The sequence below is a fragment of the Balaenoptera physalus genome (genome assembly GCF_965194825.1).
Source record: "Balaenoptera physalus genome assembly, chromosome: 14".
NCBI lineage: Eukaryota > Metazoa > Chordata > Mammalia > Artiodactyla > Balaenopteridae > Balaenoptera > Balaenoptera physalus.
The window spans coordinates 11096552-11117080 of record NC_138893.1 but is presented as its reverse complement, the minus strand read 5'-3'; the positions used below and the strand labels follow the sequence as shown (position 1 = coordinate 11117080).

Sequence of the window (20529 nt, the reverse complement as noted above, 5' to 3'; positions counted from 1 at the left end):
GCTTTAGCAGAGATGTGGAACACTCAGGACTCCGCGGTGAGCAGAAGTTCATTTGGGGGAACAGTTGTGGGCCTCAAGTGCGGAGAGGATGTTGATCTGAAAGGCAGGCCAAGTGCAAAATACAGAGGGTTGCAAACGTTGGGGTGAGACATCTCAATGTCAACTGTACAGCGAGAAGCTTTGAAGATTTGCCCAAGGCTCAATGTGGGGACGGCCCCTCTCAGAGCCAAGCTTTGGAAAAATGAATCAGGGATGGGTGGATGGGTGGATGGGAGGAAGGGAGACCAGCTCAGAGGCTGCCATGTCCTGCGTTTTAGAATTCTTTGGGACAGAAACACACGCTCCCTGACTCACTAGCCCTGGGGCAGTGCCAATGCCTCTTCCTGCCCTGCCCCTGTACACCCTTGGATCTGTCCTCAACCCAGCTTTACCTGTGGGGTCGAGATCTCCAGAACTGCGCTCCACGGCCCGTCACGGTCCTCCCTGGGTACCGACTCTCGGGAGTGTGGTTCTGATTGACCTCACCTCCACCGGCGCCCTTGCCGCTGGTCTCCCCAGGCCAGGAGGCAAGAGGACACAGTGGCTTCATTCCAGGAAGAAGTAAAGAGCCTCCGTGGGGTGGTGGCCTTGGGACTGGCATGGTGGAGACCAAGGGGAGAGACAGCCAACCTGGCAACTAAGTGTATGCAGACAGCGAAGAGGATGGAAGGAAGAACGTTTGTGTGTTTAGCTGGAGGAGCAGCACGCGGAGTGTAAATCGATGCACTTGGTCGAGGACATGTCCACTTGGAGGAGAGTGGCATCCAGCTGCTTCGTTTTTAGAGCTTCCTGTGTTTGAGCGTTGCTCATGGGGAGGTTAGAGTGCCTCCTTTACCTCTTAGTACCCCCTCCGCCTGCACTCTCTCCCCAGGTGGTGTGACCAGCGTCCTGGCTTTAACTTCAGGGTAGCACAGGGACCTGGGCCACTGCCTTGAGCTATATACTCGCTATCCAGGGCTGGTGCTGGTGGTGCACTTGCTACAGTTGACTTTGTCCTTTATGACAAGCACCCATCTGACTGGCCAGCACCCCTGCCACGGTGCTTGTTGACTTTTTATTGTGGTAAAATGTATGTAACGTTTACCATTTTAACCATTTTTAACGGGCATTAAGTACATTCACGTTGCTGTGCAACCATTACCATCATCCCTTTCCAGATCTTTCTCATCCCCCCGATCTGAAGCTCTGTGCCCACTAAAAATTAACCCCTCATTCCCCTCTCTCCCAACCTCCCATCCTACTTTCTGTCTCTAAATTTGACTCCTCTAGGTACCCCATATAAGTGGAATCATACGATATGGGTCCTTTTGTGACTGGCTTGTTTCACGTGGCATAATGTCCTCAAGGTTCATCCTCATCGTAGCAGGTGTTGGAATTCCCTTCCTTTCTAAGGCTGAATGATATTCCATTGTATGGATATATCACATTTTGTGTATCTATTCATCCACCAGTGGACACTTGTGTTGCTTCCACCCCTTGGCTATGGTGAAGAGTGCTGCCATGAACATGGGTGTACAGATACCTGTTTGAGACCCTGCTTTCAATTCTTTTGGGTACATGCCCCGAAGTAGAACTGCTGGATCATATGGTCATTCTATGTTTAGTTTTTTGAGGAACTGTTGAATATTTTAAATAGCACACCTGTCATAAAATACATACAAGTGCTACTCAACATCTCCACATGGTATCTAGTTAGCAGCTCAAAGGCAAAATATTCAAAACCAAAGTCTTGATTTTCCCTCAATCCTAATCCCCGCCAATGCTCCCCACCTCCATAAATGGAACTGCCACGTGGCCAGGGCTGAAACACTTGGCGTCATTAGTGACTCCCCTCTTTTTCTCACTCTCCACATCCACCCCAGCAACAAACCCCTATAAGCTCTGTTCTCACAACAGAGCCAGAACCAGATCCCTTCTCGCCACCTCTGCTGCTATCACTGGGCCCAGCTCACCACTGCTTCTCACCCCAACTGCTGCAATAACGTCCTAAGACGCCTTCACTCTTGTCCTGCCACCATCCAGTCTTCATGCATTTTAGATGTCATCAGATTGCATCACTCCTCTGATCAAAACTTCTGAAGGCTTCTCATCATAATTAGAAAAACCCCACAAAAGCCCCCGGAAAGTCCTTACTCTGGCATAGGAGACAGCCCATCTCCTGGCCTCCCGTCCCACCACTGGTGCCCCACCTGCACATCTGGCCTTGACTCTTCCTCAGGCACTGATTAGCTGGTGCCTCGGGGCCCTGACCTTGGAAGATGTTTCCCACAACCCATCACATGGCTTGTTCCGATGCCTGCCCCTCTGAGAGGCTCCCCCAGTGATCCCATCGAAAGTAGCAGCCCCGTCTCCCAGCCTTCTAATTTGGCTTCACTCCTCTTCACACACGCAGCACATTACCTGATTCTCTACCTCTCCTTCCAGAGTGTAAGCGCCATGAGGGCAGGGAGAGGCTTTGGTGGCTGCTGTATCCCTAGGGCACCGGACAGCACCCCTCCCCCTCATCAAAGGGTTTCCCATTAGCATCAACACATCCCTGTCTCCAGGCCCGTTCACTTCTGTGGACACAGGAAAGGAGAAAAGTGCTGAAATCCACTCACTTGACACATGGGCAGATTCAGGGCTCTGGGGTTCCCAGATCCTGTGAACAGTGACTTTTTAAAATATTTTTATTGGCATATAGTTGATTTACAATGCTGTGTTAGTTTCTGCTATACAGCAAAGTGAATCAGTTATACATATATACATGTATATACATATATATGTGTATATATATACATATACAATCTTTTTTAGATTCTTTTCCCATATAGGTTATTACAGAATACTGAGTAGAGTTCCCTGTGCTATACAGCAGGTCCTTATTAGTTACCTGTTTTATATATAGTAGTGTTTATCTGTGAATCCCAATCTCCCAATTTATCCCTCCCACCCCTGCTCCCTGGTAACCATAAGTTTGTTTTCTACATCCGTAACTTTATTTCTGTTTTGTAGATAAGTTCATTTGTACCCTTTTTTTAGACGCCACATATAAGTGATATCATATGATATTTGTCTTTGTCTGACTCACTTCACTCAGTATGACAATCTCTAGGTCCATCCATGTTGCTGCAAATGGCATTATTTCGTTCTTTTTTATGGCTGAGTAATATTCCACTGTATATATGTACACACAGCCAGTGACTTTTAACTTACAGAATCATAGCCACCCTCATCAGCAGTGTAGAAAGTGCACACAGAGATGACTTTCAGTGCTTTAGGAAGGTCTCAGGCCCACAAACAGCTCCAGCCACTAACTAACGTATCGCCATATCTTAAGTTTTACCATTAGTCATTCTTTTCTTTGTTTAGTCCTCTCACCAACCTTATGCCCATTTGACACATGAGACACCTAGGCTTTCAGTCACCCAGCCAATGTAGCAGGACTGGAGCTCTAGGGTCCGTGTCCTCTTCACCAGGGCAGGCTACCTCCTGAGGGTCCCCTGACCCCCCTGTGAATGCAATGATTCTGGGCAGCACTTCTCTAATGGTATTCTTCAGGGCACCAAGATCACCAGATAAGGAGTGGAGTGGACAGATGCTTAAGGAGGGGTGGAGGGGGCACTGGCTGGAGAAGCAAAATCAGAAACAGCTTCCAAAGTGCTCCTGGGTTATCTTGGGTTTGAAATATCTTTGTTCTAAGGTCCAGAGCATTAGTGTGAACCTGGCATCGGGAAGCAGCAAGACCTGATGACAAACTGTCCTAACCGAGAAGCACTTTGAGCTTCTTGGAAAGAAATTGCTGCATTGAATGGGGCCGGAAACTGGGCATTATTCTTTCAGACCCTCATCTCCCCTAAGCTAGTCGCTTGAGCTTTCAAAATAGTCATTTGGTTCAGCTCTTCAAGAGTGACCCTATAATATATTGTTCAAACAAGCGTGCTTTTGAGAATAAAAGGGGGAACTCTTCACAGTTATTCTGGACCACAGTGGGGATCGGACTGTCTGGGCTAACGGGATGCACAGTCTCCCAGCTGTCTCTTCTAACCAGGAGGAACTGAGCGATGATCTAGCATTTTAATGCACCAAAGAAGGGAGTGAAATTCCCAGCCCCTCCCCTACTGGAAGGTACAGCCTCATCATTGCCACTGGTGCCCCTGCCACCCCCTGCTCCTTCCCTGGGCCCCGGGTCTAATTAGTGCCTTTCCCTAAAGGTCTAAACTCTCCTTTGAGTCTCTTGCATCAAATATCAGCAGAGGAATGCCGATTTCAACCACTCTTTCCTGACCCCCAGATTTTCCCCAGCACGCCCCTTGAAACGACCGCTTCTGGGTGCTTACGTGTACTTCCACTCGCCCACCCGCAGTGAATCGCCGTCTGGCCCTGCTGGTGTTGCCCTAGGTCCCTGACCACAGGCTTTGGAAATGTCTCTTCAGCAGGGTCCTGCTTACACTGATGCGTTTAAAGGTCCGTTCCCACGCCCACAGCAGATGCAGAGAGCACCAGAGCTGCAGAATGCAACTCTGCTAAGATCAAAGCGAGAGCTGGCTGAGGCTTCACGTCTGCAACCTCCCAGCGATCCCTTTGTGCTCACCCGGTGAGCAGAAGTGATGGTGAGCTAGCGTGCAGAGACCAACAAGACCTGAGCCCGAAGAAGAGTGCTTTCTGAAGCTTGATGGCTATAGCCTGTGTCAGCGGTGCTTCGACACTACCGCAGCCCAGCACATAGTAGGTGCTCAGTAAATATCAGCTGAGTCATTGAACCATCATTGCCATGGACCATGCTGAGCCCGGTTGAGTCAATGTGATGGACGGGGTGGAGGGCTTTACGGTGAATTCTGGAATGTTAGCGCTAAAAGAGATCTTAGAAATCATCCAATCCAGCCCCCCAAATGAGAGGTTTCTGACGAGAAATCCAGGAGAGGGCCCTGAGAGGTAAGACGACCTGCCCACATTTTGCTAATGTCAGGAGCCACACTAGGCTCAGTTCTCCTGACAGCTAATCCTCTGCTTCTCTGTCTACACCACGATTGTGCCCCAGGCCAGCTGGGCCTTTGATCACCACGATTGGCCTGATATCTCACAGCACAACCCGGACACTTAGCCTCAGCACCAGAAACCCGCACTTTGGCCTGTAACCCTAGTGCGAAGTCTGACCACACTCCTGTGCCCCTCTGCCCTCCCCTCAACCCCAGCAGAATGATGGGATGTGTCTCTCCTTCCTCCTGGTGTGATTTATTCGTCTCTCACGCCGCTATCCTGTACCTCATGCCGCTATCCTGTACCTTTCCCCGCTGTATTCCTATTGGGTCCAGAGGTATCTGCCTTCCTTACAATTTTACCAGGAACAATATCTTTTTCATCTTTGTTTCTCTAACACCTCCACTGCGCTTAACACTCATGTATTATAGGAATAAGTGACTTGCTGTGTGACCATGAGCCAACTGTTCACCATCTCTGAGCCTTCTCTGGGATCTGTAGAATAAACATGAGCCTGCTGACCTGTATGCAGCATGGCTGGGTCCTAATGTATATACAATCGCACAGAGATCTTGGAAATGCAGACTCCAGCAATGGTGCTCAAGAGTAGACGCCTGGTACTGAGAGCATTTCTTGGAGAAACTGAAAGGGGACTTTTCTGTCTGTGATGCAAGAAACGGAAGATGGTTCTGAGTGGCTCCAAGCTCATGCAAAACTCTGTGTATCTGAGCACCTGGCCTGGAGCCCAGCGTCGGCTTTCGTGGGGGGGGAGGAAGGAACCTGGTAGGGGTCCGAGGGTGCAGACGTCTTGTGGCGAGAGGGCTTGACTACACGCCGACCCTCCTCTTCGAGGCGCCCTGAGCGCTGCCCCGTTGGGGCTGTCCAGGCCACCTGCCCGCAGCGCCAGCCAGTGAGGGAACAGCCTCCCTCGTCAGCTGGGTTCCTAGCGCTGCAGATGGAGTGGGGAGCTGGCTGCTTTTAATGAGAGGCGCTCCTTTCCTGTTTTCCACTGGCGGCCAGCTTCTGAGTCTCCTCGCACCCCCTGCTGCTTCCCAAAAGCAACTTTTTTAAAAGAAGAATCCAAACCGTCTGGAATGAGAAAGGAGAAAGCTATCATTACGTGCGCTGCGTGGTGGCTTCTGCTGGCTCTGCAGTCGTTTGGAGGTTGTCGAAGGGACGACCCTACTTTCCAGACGTGGCCTACGGGCCTGGTGCCAGGTGTCTCCTCCCAGTACCATCAGCTCTTCTTGTACATATTGAGCCCCTGCGGGGAGAACACAGCCCTGCCAGCCTCTCATCCCGATTAGAACTGGCTCCCTCTCATGGCTCGTGGAGCCCATGTCCATTTAGAACAGAAGGGGCTCCAGAAGGCTGCCTGAGTTAGCAAACAAGAATACAGGGCACCCAGTTAAATGTGAACTTCACACACACAGCGCACAACTTTTAGCGTTAAGTCTGTCCCAAATGTTGCATGGGACATACTTTTAAAAATATAACATGTAGGACATAGTTGCGTTACAAAAATGATTCTTTGTTGATCTGAAATTCACAGGTAACTCGACGTCCTGTTTTGTTTTGTTTTTTAATCTGGCAGCTCTTTTCTGAGGTCCACAGAGAGTCCCAGACCACAAAGCCGAAAAGTCCACCCTCCCCAAGAGTGGGTGGTATGGAATGTTTTCCGTTTGGGAGAGGTCAGCAAAACCAGGGGCAAGAGAGGGATGGCTGTCTTGCGTCACCAGGATAAAGAAGAGAGACTTCTCACACCTAAAGGCATCCACATTATAGGTGCCTAGGCTTGTTTGGAAATATCAGCATTCAAGGGGAAGATGACAGAGATGGTCCCAGGCCACAGGGCCTGCAGATGGACCTGGTGTGCCCAGAGGCCAGTGGCTTGACCAAAGAAGGAGGAAGAAAACCACGGCCCAATCTGGGGGGGCACAAGTCGTTGGTCATTAATTCCCAGCCCTTTTGGTACCTCCACTCCTGCCATAGTCTGCTTTGATGCCGGCTCTGGCCCTGCTCCAACATGCGTTAGATGGCTTAAAGCCTTAATCTTCATTTAGCTCAAGTTTAGTTTTATTTGAGAACGGTTTACAAACATAAAGAACTCTCAGACATCATAAGGAGAAGATTCAGAATCTCCGCACTGGAAACTAGAAAGTTCTAGAAGATCCGTGAAGGAGAGGCAGAAAGAGTAGGGCAAAGTCTCAACCCCCAGGGTCATCTTCTGGAGGAGGTGGCCGAGGGGAGTCTGGAAGGAGGGAAGCGGCCTGAAAACCAGGTAGATGGGAATGGTCTGCCGGGAGAGGAGGGAGAACCCCAGGAGACCCTCAGCCCTGAGGGCAGAGCAGAAGAGGAGGAAGAAGGTTCTCAAGAAGAAGAACGTGCAGCCTGCTGTTATTTATAAACTGCGAGGGAGGTTGAGAGGCTCTCTACCAGGTTTCCCCCTTATGTAAATGACAATTCACAAGGCACCGGGCCTGATATTTTAAACCCTCTCCGTTCATGGAGCGCTTTGTGCTTCCCCTTTGTTCTCTCCAATTCCCCACTTCAGGAACCGAGATCTGTGAAACTGCACGTGGTCGATAGGGAAGTACATCAGAGCTGTTCTCAACTGCCGTCCTCCGCCTCCACCCTCCCCAGCTCTGGTTTCGTCTTGGATATCAATCACGGGCTTTTCCATAAGCCGGCTAACGCGTTTTCAAAGCAGGCACGTCCCCTTCCCATGTTTTGACAGTTTGGCTTGAGTTGAAATACAATTAAACTTTTCGAAAACAAGGGCTTTGAAACACAATCTCCACACTGTGTACATGTTGGTTGTTGTTTTTTTGGATTTTTTTTTCCTTAAGGGTTGGGTTTTTACTTGCTGCGGCGCAATGACTTTGCCCTTCGCTTTCTGCACTCAAAACAAACACTGGTTCTAGGCCTTCAGCTTTTCTAGCGCTGCATAGCTGAGAGTGGAAAAAATAACATCTGAAACAGGATGGGCTTTTGATGCTACCTCCTTATGACAGACACATCTGAAAACCACCGCTGGTGAGTCATTCGCATTCTGTGCATACCCTCTCTGAGGAGCAGGAAGTGTGGGTATTTTAAACCCTGAGGCCAGGAGAAGTTTTCAGATGCGTCTTGGCCGACACCCCTCCCGTGAGGAGCACGGTGGCCTTGCTAAGCATGGCCCCGTCTCCTGCCAGCCTCTCTTTGCTCTCTTTGCCCTGGTTTTGCTTGTGGGCTAGGAAGCCAAGTCGAAAAAACACAGAGCTAGCGAATTTACAAAACCAACAAGAACTTAAAAAAAAAAAAAAAAAAATCAGCAACAACAACAATGGGGGCCCGGCGGTTGGTAGGGGCGGCTCTGTGGCCAAAGAAGAAATGAAGAAGTCGGGTCCCCGCCAGCGTGACTCCTAACCCGAGTCGTTAGCTGTGGGAGTGGCCTGACTCTTCTCTTCCACTGTCTCCAAAAGCCAAAAAAAGAACAAGGAGGGGGAAAAAGAAATAAAGACACAGAATTGAACCGAAATGATTTTGGATGAAAGATTTTTTTAAAAAGAAGGACTTGGTGGAAATGGGCCAGGTGTTGCCATGAAAGAAGTTATAAATCCTCAACTTGTTTGGGAAAGCAGGTCCAGGGAGGGGCATTGGGAGCTTCTGAAGACGCGGCCCGGCGGGGCCAGGGGCAGCCCAACTGGCCTCGTCATCCAGCGCCAGTGGGAGACCTCAGCTTCCTCTGTGGAAGGAGGAAGTCTTTCCAGAACATCGGTCTCTGATGATATGGAAAGGCAGTGGATTTCTTGCAAGAACCCATGTTGCACTAATGTTTTCGTCGTTGTTGACAGTTTTCTTAAAGAGCTGGAGTCGTTTGGGAAACGCAAGCCCGGCTTTCAGCATTTTTAGTCCAAGAACGCGGTACGACCCCTGAACCGCTTGGGAGCCGTGTAAGCCACAGAAGCACCCCAACTGTGACACGGTATTTCTATTGTCACAAATGCCAGCTGCCTCCTCGTCCTAATGGAACCTAAAGATTTTGTGGGTGGAAGAAAATCCCTGAGTGGCCCCAAGCAGCTCCAGAAAGGGTCGGATTACGCAAAGCATCACGGATTCTTGCAGGGGTTTATCACGACATGCACCCTCCTCAGGATGGCTTTGTGGGAGGATTGGGGTGGCGGTGGAGGGTATCTGGGCACAGCACAGCAACTCGCAGCATCTGGGATCATTCACAGAGGCAGCCCACGGGACACACGAGAGACAACCACGTGGATTAGTCTCCTACCACTGCTGTAACTAATGGCCACGAACTTGGTGGCTTAAATAACACACGTTTATCACCTTACCATTCTATACGACAGAAGCCTGACACGGGTCTCATCACACTAAAACCGAGGGACAGCAGGGCTGCGGACCTTCTGCAAGCTCCAGGAGAGCATATGTGTCCATCCCCTTCCAGCTTTTAGACGTATCTCTTGGTACCTTTCTCCCGATCTTTCCCATCTCCTCGGACTCTCCTCTTCTGCCCCCCCATCTTCCACTTTCAAGGATCCCTGTGATTACACTGGGCCCACTTGGAGAATCCAGGGTGAGCTCCGTGTCTTAAAGTCAGCAGATCAGCATCCTTAATTCCCTCCGCCACCTTCATTCTCCTTCACCATGTAACCTAACACCTTCCCAAGTTCTGCGGATGAGGCTGGGGACATCTTTGGGGGCCACAATTCTGGGAGGCTGGTCTGTAGTATCCTTTGTGAGCCTCACCGAGCATGAGACAGTTTCTCATTCATAATAATGTAATTGATATAATACACATATACTATCTGCCAGGCATGGTTCTAAGCACATCATGTGTATTTAATCTTCATGACAGTTCTGTGATGTTAATACTTGCCCCGCTATACAGATGAGGAAACCGTACAATGTCCATGGCCGGTAAAGGGTGGAGACGGGGTTAGCACCCAGATTCCAGGTGCTCTAGATAAATACAGGGGTACCGCCTTCTAAATCCCCAGGACAAGCCCACCTAGCCCCTTGTTCCCGTAAGTCCTCCTGCAGAGAGAGAGGGCTCCCTGTTATGTCAGAGGCCCTGCCCAGCAGCGAAGGGTGAGTTATAAAGTTCGGTTCATCCTGCTGGCCTCACACCGTCTGTGTCCTGACCACGTGAAGCTGAGTTTCCAGCTAAGAATTTGGAGGAGCCAGAAACACATGCAGCCTGGCATGCTCAGCTTAGACCGTGACAATACAAGCCGGTGACAGCTGATGCACGGAAATTGTCTTGCTGCTTTTTTCCCTGAGTGGAGAGGGCCTTCTGCAGAGGAGAGGAAACTGGCATAAAATAGAATGTGGTCCCACCCTTCAGGGGACCCTGGAGTCATCTGATTGGAGGGGAGAGCGTGCACGTTCACACGGGGAGGTTGCCTACTCATTTGTGTCCCCCTCCTCAGCCTGGCCCTGTGACCCCCTCTGTGGAGGGACCCCTGCCCACCAATGTCTTCTTGACCTGCCCACAACGACAGAGGAAAGTCAGAGCTGGACACCCAGACTGGGGGTTGCCCCCAGCCCCTCAATATTCTCAGAATTTGGTCCAAGATGCAACGGCAGGGCCCCAGTTGGCAAGATCGACCCTAAACCAGAGAGAACTGAGAGCCAATGTGAAGGTTCTCAGGACCCCAGGGAAATCGGCTGAGAGAACCTCCACCGCCAAGTTCCGCAAATTTCACAAGTTTGTTACAAACCCCACAAGTGTTGTTCAGTTGCTTAAAAACGATTTAATTTTTGCAATCTCTCAGAGAGAGGGTGCCCCAAATTAAAAGTGATGTTTGAAAAATAGCAGCTATGGGGGGTGAAAGATGGCTCTTCTCTAAGGAGGAAAGCCAGCAGGAACGGGGAAGCGGCCTAGTGTCAAAGTGAAGGGAAGCTGTCATTCCAACTCCTGAGACACGAGATGCCAGGCGATGGAGACTGTTCCCCCATTAAACAGCTAGAAGAGCCACCTTCGTGCGACTCACCTGGAAATGTGATTGTCATCAGAACCCTGAGCGCCGGGGGAGAAAGGAGGACCCCCCCACCCCCCGCCGTCATGGTGGAGCTGAGGCCTCAGACAAGCCTGGGTTTGAATCAGAGCTCAGACGCTCACGTCACGGCTCCGACAAGACGCTCAGCTTAGCTGGGCCTCAGTTTCCTCGACTGCAGAGGGAAGGTGAGCGGTTGGGACCTGGCATCGCGGGGACGCTGGGCTGAGACCATGGTGCCGTGAAGCACGCGACCGCTGGTGCTCTGGGGGACCCTGACCACGGTCGTTGCTATTGCTGTCACCTTCCGTGTCGTTACTCCTGGCATTGATGTCATCATCAAGATGGCCTTCTTAAGAGGTCATTTACAGGCCAGGACCCTTTGTGACCTCTCAGGCTTCTCACACAATCGCCACGAGGCCAGAGGGCGAAGGGACGACCCGCGTGAACTTGGATGAGAGAGGTCTGCCTGGCCCCGCAGCAGGCACGATGCGGCCTCGGTTCAGCGCGGGTGTCCCGAGCACACGGCCCCGACAGACGGCACAGCTGCAGCCGCAGCACCCGTGTCGACTGAAGCCTGTCCCTCCCCCGCGCTTTTCACATCCCTGGACCAGCAGTGAGCACATCTGAGGGCTCCGCGTTCACAGCCGGGGCCGGAGTGCCCAGAGGGGAGGCGCCCGCGTCATGGAGAGACGCTCGGCGCTGGTGACCCTCCAAGAGGCGGCCACTGCCACACAGGCATCGGGGGAGGGACGTGTGCCAGGGCCGCAGCTTTCCAACCTCTTTGCTTGAATGCAATGCTGACGGCATATAACCCAGCCCACATTTTATAGCTGAACACCAGACGGCTGTGTCCATGGTGTCGCTCTTGGTATCTTTCGATTGCCTGGCTGCCTGACGTCATTCAAGTCACCTGGCTTTCCCCAGCACCGGCCTGGCACACGGGCAGGTTTGGTTCTTCTCTACAGGACGGCCCACCCTGGCCTGCACGAGTGGCCAGGGACAGCTGAGTGGTGGGCTCCGGGGACTGACTCACCCACAGTGGCCACACAGGGCGCCTAAAAGGCGGGAAAGCCAGGGAGCTCCGGGTCTCCCCAGGGAAACTTTCCTCGCAGGGTGCTAGGCATGCCGACCTTCCACCCGGGCAGCAAACGGGATGGCTGCGGGGACCCACGACTTGGCCGTGTGACAAACAGCAAGTGACCACACCCATTCCTGCCAGTGCAAACCACATGTGGCTTTGTGGCCTCGAGGGTCTCGGGAATTCTTTTCTGTTTGCTAAATGCCTCTCTCCTGGGGGCAGGGGGTTAAGATGCTGCATTCGCTCCGAGTGGACAAACCTGGGGGACGTCACTCAGTTCCAGAAAGAAGAAAAGGCACCATACACACACACCGCAGGTGAATCAGCCTGCCTGGCTCTTGGGAATCTGACGACCTCAAATGTCCAACAGTCATGCACAGTGGGCACCAATCGAAAGAAAAGCCAACTGGACAGCAGTGAGAGCAAGTGGTGCCAGGCTGTGTTTTAAGAGCTTCACGTGCATTAACTCATTTAATCCTCATGACGACCCGACGAGCTAAGTGCTGTCCTCGCCCCCATTTTACAGTGAGGAAACCAAGGCAGGTTGAAGAACACGCCCGAGGTGACAAACCTCGTAAGTGATGCTGCTGGGCTTTGACCACTTAGTCTGACCCACGCTGGGAACACTTCTGACTCCAGGGACTGTGTGCTTGATCTGGACACCAGGCTGGATAATGACAGGACACCCTGCAAAGCAAAGAAAGAGGATCTAAGGATGCCCAAAGCCTCCCTCTGGCAGAGGGGAAAGACGGCTGAGTGAGACAGGCCAGGTTTCTAAGCAGGCTTCCCTCCCAGGAGAGACCTTCTCTCCAGGTCTCAGAGGACCTGGCAAGACCTTCTTACTCCACCAGAATGAAGCTCACAAGTGCTGGAAAAGCACAGCCATCCCCAAACCCTGTCCCCAGCCCCACTGTGCAAGGAAGTGCCCCTTGCGGTGGGCTGTGGCAGTCACTTGCGTGGTCAGGGTTTCCAACTGCAAACAGAAGAGGAAACCACGCCAGGAAGAAGCACACTTGACCAACCCCACGTGCAAGCGTGTAGGGGACCCCGATGCACATGGTGTCTTGGGAGGACCGGAAGGCCGGGCTGGGTGGGGCTGCCTCCCCAGAGGATGCGGTGTGCTCGGGGCTGAGCTGGCTCTGGGAGGACCAGGGGGAAGGGCCGGCAAGGAGCAAGGGAGGGACGCTGGTCCAGAACCCCACTCTGAAGAGGAGGGCACTTCCTGAGAGCCGGCCTCAGGCCCCTGGAGCAGTTCTAGGGAACGCCCAGGGGCGTTTCCTGGGCCTCCACCAGCCTGCGGCCAGTCACCCCTTCCTTCCGCAGGTGACCTTCTGGCCCGGCCCCAATGAGCTGAGCCAGCCTCTACCCACACGGAACACACCAGGAGGGTTCCCTGGAATCGCAGCCATTCCCCGGGGCTGTTTCACAAGCCTCTCAGAATCTGCTGTGTATCTTGACTTGAGGCATGTCAGGGGCAAGATGGCCAGGAATGCATCTGGGTCCTTGTAGAGCCAACAGTCACTGGAGCTGATGCCTCATACATGAGCAGGGCGGGGAAGGGGAAGCAATCTGATCAGAAAGCAGAAATCTTAGTTTGATTCCCATCTCTGCAACTTGCAGGCCGTCAACCAGAAGCATGTCCCCCTCCTCAGAAAAATGCGGATAATCATACCCATCCCACAGAATTGTATGGCTGTGATCTGAGTTACTGGGTCGCTTATTTGCTGAGCACTTGAGCACACATTGTACGTGGAGCACTGGCAGTGAAAGGGCTTTGAAATCAGAAGAGTACCCCATGGGCTGGAAGGAGGAAGGGGTGCTTGTCTCAGGAACAGAGCTCCTGGGGTGAAAGGTAGGCCGAGGAGGGGGCCTCCGGGGACCTCTGCCCGAGCATCGAGAAGTGCAGGAATCGGGGGCCTCCCATATACTTGGGGTGCCAGGTAGCGTCTGCACCTGGGACCACTGCTTACCTGGCAACCCCCAGGATGGCAGAGGGCACCCTGTCTCTGCCTGGGCAAGAGCAGCTTGCAGAGAGGGGACGAACCCTGCTCCAGCCAGCACGCAGCCTGATTCAGCTGCTGACCTGGGAGTCCCAGCCACCAGCCCTGGAGAGGCCCCTGACAGGAGTGGGTCCACAGTGAGAGCAGCCCACGGGGTGGCTCAGGAAGTTCCCTGGCTGCACTGATATGCCTCACGGTCCTGGGAGGGTGCTTCAAGTAGCCCACAGCTGCAGTCCCAAGACAGCCTCGGCAGAAAGCCATCCGGTCCGGAAGACTTTCCGCTGGCCCGAATGTCACCTCACACACTGCCACCTTCTCGGACTCCCGTTGGACCGATGGATGCTTGAGGATACTGGTAATTGCATCCTTAAATGATGCTGACAGAGATCATCGCTCAGCCCAGGCACCGGCTCTCTCTTCTCCAACCTTGCTCCACCCCACTGCATAACGGCCGACCAGGCATCTTCAGATGACCTGGCATATGAGTCCCCAGAAGAAGCCACCTCTTCTCTAGAGGCTACGCCCATTCCTGGATCGAGGGGTGGTGTCTGAGCATCAAGCTAAACTCTGAAGCACCAGGTCTGGTCAGGCAGAGGCAAATTTCCAGGCCCGTGAAACTAACAAGGCTCCTCAAAAAATCACATCCACTCTTTGTCCCTTTAGGGAGAACCTGGGGAGTGAAAGAAATAACTTCGGATCTGATGGAAAGAGTGCTGGGTGTGACATGTGCAGATCTGAGCCTGTCATGTCCATGACTTACTGGCCCTCATCCTCCTGGTGCCTCCAATTCCTCATCTATAAAATGGAACAATAACACTTGTGGGTCGAAGCAGAGTTCCGTGTGTACGTATGCTGTGCAGTTTATAAAGAGAGCTACGAATGTCTGTTATTAGCAGTGTTAGGTAGAACCTTCTTGAAGGAAGGAGGGGAGATGGTAGAAATATTTATACCTGTTTACGATTCTGAAATCCTGGAATCTTAGCTCGTTTCTGTATTTTCCAGCTGGTCCGTGACAAGATGTTGGCTTGTGAACACTTAATCTCTCAAAACGAATTTCCTTCTGGAATACAAGACCGTGGCTGACCTCAACCGCGGGTCCATTTCACGCATCCAGGATGGGTTGGAGTGGCCTGTGTCAGGACGGCCGCATTAAACACCTCTGGTCTCTACGTGTAGAGGCTGAAATAAAATTAGTTGGAACCTAAAATGAACTGGACCTTGGCCAGTGGATGTTTCAGAGTAAATTGAAACTCCAATCCACATCATTAGCCCGGTGCCGCCTCGCGCCAGCGATGCTTTCCCGCCAGATGCAATGAATCAGGTACCCTGGAAGGCGTAGGGCATTTAACGTGCCGGTGACTTCGGGCGGGCTGGTGAAATGCTGGAACCGGGCTCCATTAGGAGAATCCTCCACTGATTGATTGGCTCTTCCGGGTAAGGTTTTCCAGAAAATAAAGGTCTTCTTGGCAGGAATCTAAGAGAACAGGCATCCTGGTTGTGCTGGGAAGAAGATGGTTTTGGAGCCAGACAAATCTAGATTCAGCGTGGACTCCAGGATGTCAGGGTAGGCAGGGCTTGGGGAGCAATCCCACGGAAAGGGAGGTGGCAGGCAGGGCAACATATATCAAATTTTGATTCTGTCCCCTGCATGCTCCTTTTACTTAGATTGTGTGTTTATTTGGTGAGGGCGGGAGGGAGAGGTGTGCGGGGTCAGCAGCTGTTGAAGATGATGGCTGGATGGAAACCCTCCCAAACCATCCCTTGAGGGTGTCACTGTCTTGATCCAAATTCAGGAACTACCACTTCCCATCTATGTGACCTTGGGCAAGGAACTCAGCCTCTCTGAGCTTCTGTTTTCTCATTTGTATAATGCGAATAGTAATTCCACTCTGGCAGGGTTTTGTGAGGGATTCTCTGAGATAACATATGGGAAAGGGCTTAGCACAATGCAAGCATCTAACAGGCACTCAACATCAGCAAGTTCCTTCCATAGCTGGTCCCCAGATGTCTCAGGATCCTAACGAAGGAACCAGATGGGTACTCAGATCTCGAAATCTGAAAACAAGAAGACGTTGGTTAGATTTTGTGGGGTTTGCCTTTGGATTTCGTGGCTCGCCAACAAGTGTTTTCCAAGAGGATACCACATCTGCCCTCCACATTGTCAGTCGGGAACGCCAAGCAGCCGGTCTACTTGAAAGGGAGCCTTCACAGACTTGAGCTATACAGGCAGCGCCAGTCCTGCGGATGAAACAGTCACCATGGCGAATGAATTAGACCAGCGGTTTTCCTAATGTCTGGAGGCAGCAGAATCTTCCGACAGTGGGTTTTTTCTCTGAGTGTTTCCCCCCTGCCCCTCGCTCACAGAGCTCCTAGAGTCTGGACAAGACACAGGATGACAGAGGGAAACATTATAAGCATATGTCCAGTACCACGTTCTTTGCAAGGAATCTCCAGAGGCGCCTTGTGGAAGTGGCGGGGTGGCAGGAAACTACTGAATTTGCTCGTGACCAACACAACGAGCCCATTCATTCATTCATTCATTCATGCAAGCATCCATTCAAGAAGGATTTACGGAAGGAGGCCCCATGGCTTCCTCAGAGATGTTAAGATAAACCGACACACTTCCCAGGCCCCGCATGTCAATGATGTATCCCAAGTAACAGACAATGCTGGCTCAGTAAGAAATAGAAAGTTGCAAAATCATCTGCCTCGAGACCTAGGCCAGTGGATTGCAGAGCCCCGCACCTGCATATTGTGTTTCTTTGCAGGGAATCAGACGTCTGACTTCTGGTCTACCACACCCCCGATGGCGTGCAAGTGTCAGCCCTGTGTCTGGCTCACAACACACTTACTGAATGAATCTCGGGGAGCCCTCTTTATTGCCTGCAAGTTGTAGCTTCCCAAGGGTTAGGAGTAAGAGCAATAAGCCATTTAAATGAAATTGCTTTTGAAACGCAGAGGAGTTTGAAATCTAGAAGAAAGGGTGCTTGGCCAGACACGTTTGGGATTTGGAGGATTCCACAGCTCACGTTGTTTGATGCTTCCATAAACCAGCTGCTTCCACTCTTCCCTAAACATCAGCTCCCGAGGGGGCAAGTCAGCCCAGGGCTCTCTGGGCAACAACAGCTTCCCGAATAATATGCAACCTCTTCTGGAGGGCCCAGCCAATCAGCACGGAGCTCACAGACTCCAGGGGAACACAGCTCCCATCTAAAGCGTTTTGCTTCTCTTCTCTCCATGGTTTCCATAACAACAGATCTCACACACACACACACACACACACACACACACACACACACACACACACACGCTCAGCAGTAGAGTGTCAGTTCAACTAAGCATGTTTCCCAGCACTTGACACAATAAATTCCTCACCAGGCAGGGGAGATGTCTTCTTACCTGGAATCTCTGGGAGCCCCTGCCTCTAGAGGGCCACAGGGGCTGTGACACTACAGCCCGTCCCAGGGACCCTCCCTCTTCTCTCCCCAAGGGCAATCCTTCAGCAATCTGTTCCCCTCTCTCCAAGCACACCATCCTTGCCTTAAGGTGCCCAGAGTACCCCAAGCCAAGAAGATAATTTCCTTCATCTTCTCTGATTCCAGGGTCCCTTACGACCCCTTCCCCCAACCCTCCCCCACCCCCAAGTTTATAAGCAGCTCAAAAGAAAACACAACCAAGACTCTGCCTTTGACTGCCTGCAACACAGCAGCCAGATGAGTGAACCCACTGGGATTTGGATTTCATTAGTCAAACCCGGATCAGAGAGTTCTGGGTAAAAGTTTGTCAGGCTCAGGGAGACCTAGCCAAGACCCCGGGGGGAGGGAGGCTGCGTGTGGCTGCAGGGCCACTTCTGGAGGTCCGCATCAGAATGAGAAAAGGAAGCCTCCCCTCCGCAGTCTGCAGACCCAGGCTGTGTGGTCTTAAAGGCTCAGGATCCGTGAGGAGGCCCCAGGCCAAAATTTCAGGCTTGGGATTATGGACCCAAATGGGTAAGCTTCCATCATGATGAAAAATGTATAACGTTGAGTGGATGGTTTTTTGTTTGTTTTTGTCTTTAGAATATTGATAGGATCTAATACAGCTGTCTGGCGGTTTCAGAGGAGAGAGACATGCCTAGCATAGTTCTCGGCACCTAGTAGGAACTCAGCATCCGATCGCTGTTGATTTCTGCCCCTCTCTGCACAGCGAAAGGCCCAGCCCTGCCCAGTCTGGCCTGCTTCCTCCTGGGGAGCTGCTGCCTTTTCCAGGGAAAGCTGCCCTTCCCCCAGCTCAGTGGGCCGGGAGTGTTGGTTTTGCTCCTGTCACCTGTAACTGGGTCACGTCTTACTTACCCGTCTTGTACCTGGCGGAAGAAATCAGATGAGAGTGTTGGTTGAGGGCTGGGTTAGGCAGCCCTGCTGCTCTTTTCTGGTGTGCTTTATGAGAGCGTAAGGCAATCCCGGCTTACGGCAGGGTTTCCGTGTCACCGAGAGTCTCCGGAGCTTTGTGACAGCCTCACATTGAGTCCAGACATGAGCAGCATCTCACGTTACCTAATCACATGGCGGCGACACCCCATCCCAAGGCCGCACGGGGCCTTTCCGTGGCGCGCTCCATCTGAGGAGCTCACAGGGCATAGAGAAAACCCTTTCTGTATTTGGGAAATATTATTACCTGGGTTTGACCGAGAGAGGTACCGAGACGTGAAGTGACCTGCTTTAAGACCACACAGTGAGAAGGGGTTGGGCTGAGCGTGAGGCCCAGGCAGCTGAGTGGAGCTCCTTGGCTGGGAGATGACACACAAAAAGCATCTTACGCAGAGCCTGCCCTGGCCAGGCCCTGCGTGGACTTGCTAGGACACTGAACTCGATAACAAAGGCCAAGGCAGATGAAATTTTAAAGCATCAGCCTGAGGAACCATGTGCAGAGAACTGCCTTATCCTTGAGAAAGCAGAATGCAGGACACAGAATGCAAAGACGGAGCGTCAAGACGCCAGAACACAGGTTAGCAGCTATTTCTTCAGCCCTTACCGGGTGCCTGGTGGCAGGCCTCGTGGACTGACCCCCAGGCAGGACACTGCATCACCCCTGCTCCTATATGACAACATTATTTTTATTAATAATCATAGATGCAACAACAATAATAATGGTTAGAAAAGTGGAGAGTCTTTTTCTGACCTTTCTGCAGATGGTATGACGATCAGAAAAATTTAAAAATACAGTAAATATTCTAGTACCGAACAAATGTAATGGATTAGTACCTATAATTACATTAATTACATTTTAGTTACATGAATATACTTTTTGGAAAAAAGGAAGAACACATAGTATTTCCATACTGGTCTATTGCAAAAATGAGTAATAACATTATAGTTTCTGGTTTTGATGTGTAAATTCTTTTTTGTTTTTTAAGATTTTTCTTTTTGATGTGGACCATTTATAAAGTCTTTATTGAATTCGTTACGATATTGCTTCTGTTTTGTGTTTTAGTTTTTTGGCTGCGAGGCATGTGGGATCTTAGTTCCCCAACCAGGGATCGAACCCATGCTCCCTGCATTGGAAGCACAGCGTCTTGACCACTGGGCCACCAGGGAAGTCCCTGTAAATTCTTTAATTTGTCCATGCACTTGAAAAATTGCTCTTCAAGTTTTCATGCTTGGTGGGCAGGATGGCCAGATTCATCCATCTACCTTTACTCCTGGTTAATCAGAGAACACTGTCTATTAATTTTAATTTTGAAAAGTGTCTTTCCCATAAATCAAGAGATATAGAGTTATGAAAACTCTTAAAATACATATGGCAAAGAGTCACGAAAATTCAATTTTACCATAAATTCTAGAAATTGCAATACTGTCCATATCTTTGTATCTCCAAGATCCATTCTACTGTCTATCAAATGTCTCCAGACTTGAACATTTTTAAACACAAATAGAAACTCCAAGTTTGACAGAAGAGATTGGCAGAATTGAAGTGACTCAAGTTTCATATAAAGACACACAGGAAGAAACAATCACAGGATAAATATAGAGAAATAAAGAAAATTCAGAGCAAGGGGAAGAAAGAAATAAGAGGGGAAAGTCCAGCCAGGGAAGAAAAGTCACATTCATTCTCAGGGCACTGACGTAGCTGCTAGCGTTGAACCATAAATTTCACTCTACACTCTGGGCTTCCTGGCAGCCAAAGAAAAACGGAGATGTAACTGGTCATGGCATTCACATCGACAGAAAAGAAACCGCTGTGGGAGAGCCTTAAGAACAGCTCCTTGTGAACCTGTGCAAGAGATTCCATTCAGGGGCCAGCCAAGTCTACTGAGGGAGGTAAAGAATTCCAGGACAATTTGATTCTACTTTTGTTTCCCTCCCATACTGGTTTCAGACCAGGAAAGGAAGAACTTGGGAAAGAGGTAGCAGGGGCCCCAGAGGCCCTGTGAACAAACATTAGAAAGTGAGTAACCAAGAAAGATGAATTCTATTAA

At 51.1% G+C, this 20529-nt stretch overlaps 1 protein-coding gene across 3 annotated transcripts in view; it reads right to left on the bottom strand.

The window, feature by feature from the left end:
* The window catches only part of LOC309642125 (uncharacterized protein), a gene marked incomplete at its 3' end in the record, with an annotated part of 275923 nt that overhangs the window by 28974 nt on the left and 226420 nt on the right, over positions 1-20529 (bottom strand). For all 3 annotated transcript variants that reach the window (XM_082423148.1, XM_082423147.1, XM_082423149.1), the window contains one exon: positions 12647-12762. In XM_082423148.1, coding sequence (XP_082279274.1) covers positions 12647-12762 — 116 coding nt within the window. The remainder of the gene's footprint in view (positions 1-12646; positions 12763-20529) is intronic.